The 8,826-nt window shown below is 34.9% G+C and overlaps 1 protein-coding gene across 3 annotated transcripts; it reads right to left on the bottom strand.

The window, feature by feature from the left end:
- Positions 1 to 1,395: 1,395 nt before the first annotated feature.
- Positions 1,396 to 7,455, bottom strand: LOC145003959 (uncharacterized). 3 transcript variants are annotated; one of them, XM_078962860.1, is made up of 10 exons: positions 7,189 to 7,455; positions 6,660 to 6,702; positions 4,411 to 5,204; positions 3,736 to 3,897; positions 3,391 to 3,651; positions 3,200 to 3,310; positions 2,969 to 3,094; positions 2,829 to 2,876; positions 2,293 to 2,726; positions 1,396 to 2,200 (listed from the first exon to the last, which is right to left on the bottom strand). In XM_078962860.1, exons 3-10 carry the CDS (start codon positions 4,994 to 4,996, stop codon positions 1,577 to 1,579), a joined length of 2,352 nt encoding a protein of 783 aa, XP_078818986.1. In that variant the 5' UTR covers positions 4,997 to 5,204; positions 6,660 to 6,702; positions 7,189 to 7,455; the 3' UTR covers positions 1,396 to 1,576. The 3 variants fall into 3 exon arrangements, with proteins under 3 accessions (XP_078818986.1, XP_078818984.1, XP_078818985.1); XM_078962858.1 differs by having other exon boundaries at positions 3,391 to 3,897; XM_078962859.1 differs by having other exon boundaries at positions 3,391 to 3,897; positions 7,324 to 7,455.
- Between the last annotated feature and the right edge of the window lie 1,371 nt (positions 7,456 to 8,826).

The raw sequence follows: 8,826 nt of genomic DNA, 5'->3' as shown, positions 1-8,826 counted from the left end.
CAATTGATGATGTAGGTTGTCGTTTCTATATATTCACCTCAAAATTTTTTTGGAAGACTAGCCTAGAACATTAGAGATATAGTTGTCTCAAGAATGTGGTGGTGCTTCCGTTCTACAATATCGTTTTGTTGTGGCATGTGGGGACAGGAGGTTTGCAGTATGATTCCCTTTTCTAAATAGAAAATTTTCATATGGTTTGAAGTGAATTTCCTCCATTTTGCATCTAATCTTCTTTATGAGGTTCCCAAATTGTGGCTCTATCATTTTGTGAAAACTTATTAAGCATTCACTCGCTTCACTTTTGTGATTGATGAGAAGAAACCATAAGGCACGACTATAATCATCAATTACAGTTAAGAAAAAACTAGCATGAGTGGTGGATGGTTTTCTATATTTTCCAAATATATCATAATGGATTAATTCAAAGCAAGCATTTGTTTTAATAGAACTCTTTGGGAAGGTAGATCGAGTAAGTTTAGCTTTAACACAAGTCGTCACATAAATCATTCTTTATATCAAAAGTAGGTTTCTTTAAAAAATCAATATGATATTACATGGTATGAGAAGCATGTCCTAGTATAGATTGCCAAATCCTAGCATCAACGTTTAAGGTCATGACCCTTCTTTCCTTCTTGATCATGCCCACCTTGTATAACCATTCACGCAATTACCCACTCCAATTAGCTTCTTTGATTGTAAGGCCTGCAAAACACAAAAGTCTGGAAAAAAAAAAAGTTACCGAGCATTTTCATTCTTTTGTCAAACGACTAATAGAAAGAAGGTTACAGTTGAATTTTGAAATATATATAGCACTCATTCAATGTTTAATTTTGAAATATATGTCATTACATCACATCTCATCCAAGCCATGTAATTCTCACTTTTGTTCTCTGGTTTCGGCATTGAGCCATCAACAAAGCTAATCATGTTTTTGGCAAATAGAAAATTCGTCTTCTCTTGGATCCAATCACCATAGTTGGTGTCGGTGAGAGGTTGGTTTACTAGCATTTGTCGGGGTGTATTGGAATGGTGTATGTAATAATGTGAGTTGGTGTCCATGGCATCAGTTTTGCCATCGCCGGTTTTCTTTGAACCTCTATCTCCGGTCATGGACGAAGTTTAGTTTTGGATTGTTTCTAGGGTTTGAAAGCAATACTTCTGATCAAGATCCCATGAAGAAAGCGATATTGAGCCAACTTCTATTTTATTGTTCACCAAACCAAGAATATATAGGAAAAAAAAAAAACTCGCAAACATACGGGTGAGAAAAACGAAACAAAATACAGATATTAAAAGATGGATCTGTAAATAAAATAAAATATTCCTTTAGTTTCAGTATTTGTAAATCAGGTTATTGTGAATTATTATTTTAGAGTATCTATCTTCCAATGTAATTCAAAACTTTTACTACAATTCCGATCTGTAATTCCTTAATTTATCATCAAATTATTATACTATTTCTCTACACCAAGTCCACAATAGCTGAAATAAATGTGACATTACAAACTAAGGACCAACCCATATATTGTTCAAACTGAATCACGTATATTCACAGTTTGCACTTGTATTTGGTCTGTCATTCGAGTAAAATAAAGCGATAATATCTTTTCTTACCAAAAATACTACTACCATATGTGGCACTTATCAAGTCTAAGACAAGAGGGAACTGCAGGGTCACAAAAGAAGTGATTGGTAGGCATGTCAACACAGCTATTGGAATAAGAATTCGTGAGTTGCTTTGCCCAAATACAAGGTATAACGTTGCAGAAAAAGCTACTATCATGGCTGTGGTTGAGATGAACAATGTGGCCAAACCAATTATCAACTTTGTAGGCAACTTGTAGAGAAAGTCTTGTTCAGCAAAACGTGCAGTGAGAATCGACAAAAACATTAACAATGAGGTAACAGCTGCGAATAACGATATGGCATCTGATATTGCAAATATTTTGAAGGCGGTGCTATTGGTAAAAATTGGTATGCCCGCGTTTTGATCGCTTCCTCCCGGCACTGTAATAGCTCCCGCAAACACAACGGTGATGATTAATGCAGCTGTAATCGTGTAGGACCCCGCAGTGGACTTCATCCATTTTTCTCCATCAATAACCAAGTCCTTGTGTTCTCTAGTAAATACCATTTGTGGCGTTTCACCACTAGAGTTCTTTTGAGTGATGCTTAACTGATATACAAATCCTTCGACTTCCTACAAGATTAAGATATGTCAACCATGCTTAATAAATGTCGTTTTTATAAAATCTGTACGCTGTGCTGATTTTATATCATGGAAATTTCTACCTTAAACCATTGTAGTTCACGTTGTATTTGTAAAGCTGCACCAGATATACGATTCAATTTGTCTGTGGGTGCCAATCTTGCAGCCAAATGCAAGAGGTTATTACCATGAAAGTCTTTGATTGTCCGATATATATTCTTTCTATGACCCGTCATTTGGTATAGGAAATTGTAGACCTTTTCTGAGCGATGTATCACAGCATATTGAAAAATGTTGTGACCATCTTCATTGGCACTTAGAGTTGCATTTGGGAAATGAAGCCAAATTATATGTACAACCTGGTGTGCATTTAGTCTTGTGGCTTCAAGAATTGGCTTTGTGTAGCAGTGATGGTAAGAGGAGCTGTGATTTGAATCCACTATCAAATCGCATACATAGTTCAACAGTTTTATAGCATCCTCATTATTTTTAATGCTCTTCTTAATGAATGGCGAAACTGCAAAATAGACCCAACCGAATATCTCAAATAAAGTAATAATACCTCTTTTTCACGTGTAATTTATATTATACAATGATGGTAATTAGTGATTCATCTTACCTAACATGTAAAGGATTGTCCGGAATAGCATATCACTCCAACATATTACTGCATTACTAGATACATTGTTAGAATAATGGGATTATGGAATGTGCAAACAATACATTAGAAGCGGAATATAATATCAACTCACAACCTACCATAGAAGAATGCCTTGAACATTGGATTCACCCATGGAACCAATGATGGAAGACATCTGGCGATACAATCCATAGTGGTTCTTACAACGAAGAGCCTTAGTCTATCACGTATCTCATCAGCCCCAACTACATAAAAGTTGTATCGTGATAGGCAGGAAGTTGATTAAAGAGGTATTATAATTTATTGACAAGGTAAGGAAACGTGCAGAATAAGGATCAAAATCAACTAACCTATATATCTTGCCAATACGCTGAGTTCACATGGGAAATTTTCAGCTATTGCCATAAGCGCAGTATTACCATGCAAGTTTCTATAATGCCGTATTAGATCAGCTGCCAAGCCTACATATAATCAAAAGTTTTCGGTATGAATAATGTGGTTATTTTTTTACTAGTAGAATTTGAATCCAATAGACACTTACAAAAATCTTTAGAAGAAATAACAGTCCCGAGAAGCTCATCCCCTGTTGCGCCAGAAAACAGAGCATCCTTCTGTATATCAGTCTTGATGTGTTGCAGCAGTTGTCGGGCTGTCTCTGTATGCATATGAGAAAAAGCCAAGTCTAGTGGTGTCTGACCCTTGTTGTCTTTGGCTAACAACAACTCATGGTTTCTTGCCACCAAGTTGTCAGCAGCTTCAGTGTTGCCAATAATAGCAGCAACATGAAGCAGCGTGCTTCCATCTGAATTTATTAGATCCATGAGTTTTGTGTTCTCAGGTATCCATGCCAACAATTTCTCTAGGAATTCGGGCTTCTGGGAAGTACCTACTGCTACATGGAGCGTGGTGTTGCCTTTATTGGTGATTTTGTCTACCACTGTAACCCTTCCCTCTCTCAATATACCTTCGACCCCATACCAATATCCTACTTCAGTATATTCGTACAATCTCTTGATATCGTCTGCTCTGTCTTGATCTTGTAGTGTATCTATATTTGCACAATTTTGTTATGAAGGTAAAAAACTACAACATACAAAATATCTGCTCTGATGTGATCTGATCTAATCTGATCTAAACACTAGGGATTTTAAAGGAGGATGGAGGAAAAAAAAAAAACCTTAACCTTGTTTTTGTGTACATTTTTATCCATTAGTATACGTTGTATCTGTTTTACCTTGTTAATTTGTGTAATCAAGCACGTGGGCCACTCAACTTTTTAGTGATTGTATACTATTAAATCTATATATACCGAGTTTACTGTATAAGTAGTTGTATGCTTTGGTTTATCTAAATGATCACCAACCCAAATAAATGATAGATTTTTTTTAAAACAGATTACACACACAAACACTACTCTACTCCTAAATCTACAAATTTCGTCCACAACGAGACTTGAACCCTCAACTTTTTGCTGAGGGGCACCTATTCGTTAACTCCTGATACCTCTAGGCCAAAGGCCCTTTGGTAAATAAATGATAGATTAGCAAGAGATAGACTGTACCTTCAACAACATGTTGCACTTCTGGAAGTACATGAGGAGCATACATAGTCTGCAGTTCATCCCAAACATCTTTTGCACTGAAATCATCTTGATGGTGTTTTCCTGCAAGACAATTGACAACGTACCTGAGTGTTTCATTAGAGAGAGAACCAAGAATCCAACCCTTCACAAGGGCATCTGATCTTTTCCACAGCTTGTGATATGTCTGACGATCACCCACTTTCCCCTTCCCTGAAACACTACTACTACTACTGGCTTCGTCAGGGCTTATGAGTGTTCCATCAATGAAACCAAACATATCATGACTCTCTAATAGACATAGCATCTGTTTTTTCCACATAATATACTCATTTTTACCACTCAGCTTCAAGCTAACAAAACTGGGGGTGTAAACATGCCATGGGTATGGGTATGGGTATGGGCATTCTTCTCCAACTTCTAGGGTGACATGTGGATTAGAACTATAGCTCGAGTTTGCCATTTGTATTTTTTTTTTTTTTGTTTTCCTTTCGTCGGTTCTCCTGCTTCCATGACATAGATATTTATATAGAAACATGGAGTGGATTATGGTGCTTTGAATCATCATCCCCAGATATAATAAACTTTCAAGCAAAGAATATTATAATTGCAAAAGTTATTTACTAAACGATTTTACTATTAAAATTATTTATCAAAATATAATACAAGTACCATGAAGGTTACTTATTTATTACAAAAGAAAAATAAAGAACAAGTGAAACCCATGTTTGCATATGCTTCCGTTCCATTTTCATCACCGGTTTGTCTTCTTAGTCCTTCATACATTCATAGGCAAAGGGAATCATAACAACAACTTTTTATAGAATAAGGAACATATAGATCAACCAAAAAGAACTAGTTCATTTTAGATATAATAAAATTTAGATGCATTTTCATCTACTTAATGCCTAGTTCCCGAGTTTAAGCAACGAAATAAAAAGAAGACAAAAGAAAGTAAGGAGAGAAAAGAAGAGAAAGGAAAAGAACAAAAAGTTTTCTTTTGTGTTCTCGAGTTGGAGAGTAGTGGAACACCAATTTCTTTCAAAATCCTTCAAAATCGGAAGGAAAGTTAGGAGGCAAAGTGATATTTCCATTTCCCTCTACTTCTTCCATTTATTGAAACTCAGGAACACTAATTTTTTTACTATGTTCTCATTTCCACTCATTTCCTTGCTTTTCCCTTGTTAAGTTGAACTCGGGAACAGGGTATAAGAGAAATTATATTTTTAATGTAATATTGGCCAGTCATTAACTCTCATACGCCGAACTATATATAAGAACCATTTCAGTATTAACCTGTGGCTAAAGATTGATAGGAATAAGTCCTCTCTTAGAGAAAAAAATTTGATAACCAAACTATACATACAAACAGTTTCAGCAACAAAACTTTTTGGATGAATCTGTAGTGCCAATATAAGTTTTGGGTTAGTGATTTTAAGTTTTATAATATATAGGAGAGAAGCATTAATTTCTTGCAATTAGACTTATCACTCTCCCTCCATATATAGTAGTTCTTATATGTTTTATAGTTAAAAATAAACTTTAATTGTATATGGAGTACCATTAAAGTTTAATTTATACCAACTTGATATCCTTTTATTTCATTATCTGGTGTTCCAATAGAGTCATCATTGCAAACTACTAGCCTAGTGTAGATACAGCATCAGTACTTGCCTGCTGGTATAAATACTAACTATTAATCTTTTTTTTCTGTCAATATTCCTACCATCTTACATATCTTAAAAGAAAAGATGTAGCTGATTTGTGGTGCCCACAAAAGCCACTTAAAGATGGCATCCTCCCCAATTAATCCTGGCATTGTTCTAAAAGAAGTAATCCCCACATATAATAAAAGTTTCAAGCAAAGAATAAAATCTTAATTTGGTTGACTGAAATTTAATTTATTGTGGAGTAGTGAGTACATATTTGATTATATATGTAGTAGTTATATGCTTCAAGAAGATTAGGACCTGCATCAATGAAAAATATTTAACTCTGTTATATTCATAAAAACCCCTGAATTTTTTTCTGTCCTAGAAAAAGACATAATTTTTCCTATCTATTCTATCCAAATGTCCGGTAATAAGCCCCAACAGCTATTTTTTGAATTTTAAACCAACCTTAAAACAATAATTAAGAAATAGCAATGAACAAAGTGTTAAAGATCCAAGTAGCCGGTTATTCTTGCTTAATGTTTAAAAGTTAGTTTAAAATTTCTGTTCAAAATGTACCTGTTGGGAAACAAGAACTTTATTTCCATCACACTCAGGAATCCTATGCATTTAAAAAAGAAAAAAATTAATCAGGAACTTTTAGTTAAGACTTAGGAAACAAGCTCATGTAATGCAATTACTCATTTCATCATGGAATGGAATGGAATAAATATATTGCTAGCCAAACAGTAACCTTGGAGTTGATTGCTTGATTTAAAAACAGGATTACAGGAACTTTCAGTTGATTACAAAACAGAAACAAAATTACAAACAACATAAACAATCAAAACTCCAAACCAGAAAAGTTCTTGATGACCAATACAGAAACAGGAACACCACTTAGTTATCGAAAGTTTAAAACAGAAACATAAAATAAAAAACAGAAGACCAATTGAAAAAGAGAGTAGAGCAGATGAACATAAATTGGATGATGATTGATGAAATTTGGCATGTATTAGTGTTGTATATATGTACATGTTAATGCTCTGTATCTGCTTGAATAGAAATCGAGGTCGACATTGCCTCTTTCGAAGGGTCGATATATTACCTCCAATTACATGTTCGGCGTTCAGATCGTGTATCAAATAGGAATCCGAACACAAAATTAACGACTGAAAATACGGATTGACTACCAATCGGCTCCTAATTGGACATTGATTTGGAACCGATCCGATTGTCTTACCTATAGCAATTTGGCGCGCTTTTGTAGCGCGATTCGGTAGGTAGCGATCAGAACGGAAATCGTGGCATTATCTAGGAACTTATTCAATCAAAGAGTCAATCTCTTGGAGAGCATTTGGGCCTCTCAAAAACGAAAAAGGCTATCAATACTATTCAAAACGTTTTTCTGTAGGTTCTAAATTCTAGGATACATCATATTTTTAGGTAAATAGCACCAAAAAACACTCTTTTTACATAGAAATTTGATTTTGACACCGTGTTTTTTTGTGTCAATTTTGATACTGTGTTTTTCAATTTGTTACAATTCTTACCAAGTGGGCAGCTACACAGGCCTAAACTTTTTGTGGCTAATTTTTTTGTTATTATGGATATATATTTATTAGAAAATATAACACTTATAATAGATACTTTTTTTTCTAAGCTTGTCCAAGGCATTTGAGGATATTTAAATCCTCAGCACCGGCCATGCCTCTAATCTTGGTCCTTAGGGAAAATTTGTTATTGAGGATTAAGACCTTTATAGAATAACTATGTCAGCTATAAGATGATCCTATTTGTGAATACTTTTTGTTTATGAACATTCAAGTGGTAGTAGTGGTATGGTGATGGGAAGTATAAATGGTACATGCGATTTAGCAATTCTTAGAGTCATTCTAATATTTAATCACCCAATCAATAATTCTCCATCCCGATTCATCAAAAAACAGTAATATAACAAGTCAGATGACTACATTATTTTGTACCACTTTCCTCCTCTATTTTTCCATCATTCTACAATCGGGCAAAAAGAGTTAATAAAAAGAACCATCACTTTGCTTACCAAAAATACTACGACCATATGTGGCACTCATTAAGTCTAGGACGAGAGGGAGCTACAGGGTCACATGTGACATCCCCAAAATCTTGGTCAGAAAAGACCGATTTCATTTATGCTTTTTAAACGTTTTCAGAGTAAATCCTTTTAGTTTTAAAAGGGATGCGGAATTTGTTCCCAAAAACAAACATGATAAAATAGATATTTATCAAAACATTTCATAAAGAAATATGATTTCATTTCAAAATCAAAAGTCGGGATGTCATGTTCCGATACAGATCATAAAGCATAAACGATAGCATTACAAGTCATTCAACAAATATATACATATACAGACTTGTAAACAAAACAACTTGATGTTCGCCCATCTTAAGCTCTGCGCCACTTCCTGTAAAATAAATCAACTGAGTGGGTCAGGCTTGGGAGCCTGGTGAGCATGTAGGGTTTTCAACCCACAATAAATAATTATATTTAATTCAACAATCAACAATAAACCCGATTACCCTTTCCCGTTATCCTCACCTTACGTTCCTAAAAATAACGTCTATTATAAGGAACCTATTTCAGGATTTTTCATCAGGACGGACATTACTGCAGAGGGGCTTCCTCAACAATAAGTGTCCTAAAGGCAACCATGCGGGGGATAGAGTACACCGGTGAACACGTCGTTCACAACACCTACAGGTAATG

The sequence above is a fragment of the Lactuca saligna genome, chromosome 7 (assembly GCF_052625555.1).
Source record: "Lactuca saligna cultivar CGN05327 chromosome 7, ASM5262555v1, whole genome shotgun sequence".
NCBI lineage: Eukaryota > Viridiplantae > Streptophyta > Magnoliopsida > Asterales > Asteraceae > Lactuca > Lactuca saligna.
This window is presented reverse-complemented; position numbering and strand designations above follow the sequence as displayed.

Bases quoted from the DNA above. Each gene is read 5' to 3' on its own strand.
- LOC145003959 (XM_078962858.1), bottom strand. From the start codon at position 4,996: ATGATGATTCAAAGCACCATAATCCACTCCATGTTTCTATATAAATAT. The intron at 3,311-3,390 runs GTAAGTGTCTAT...GATTATATGTAG, and splicing joins TATTTCTTCTAAAGATTTTT to GCTTGGCAGCTGATCTAATA. The intron at 2,877-2,968 runs GTAGGTTGTGAG...CTAGTAATGCAG, and splicing joins GTTCAAGGCATTCTTCTATG to TAATATGTTGGAGTGATATG.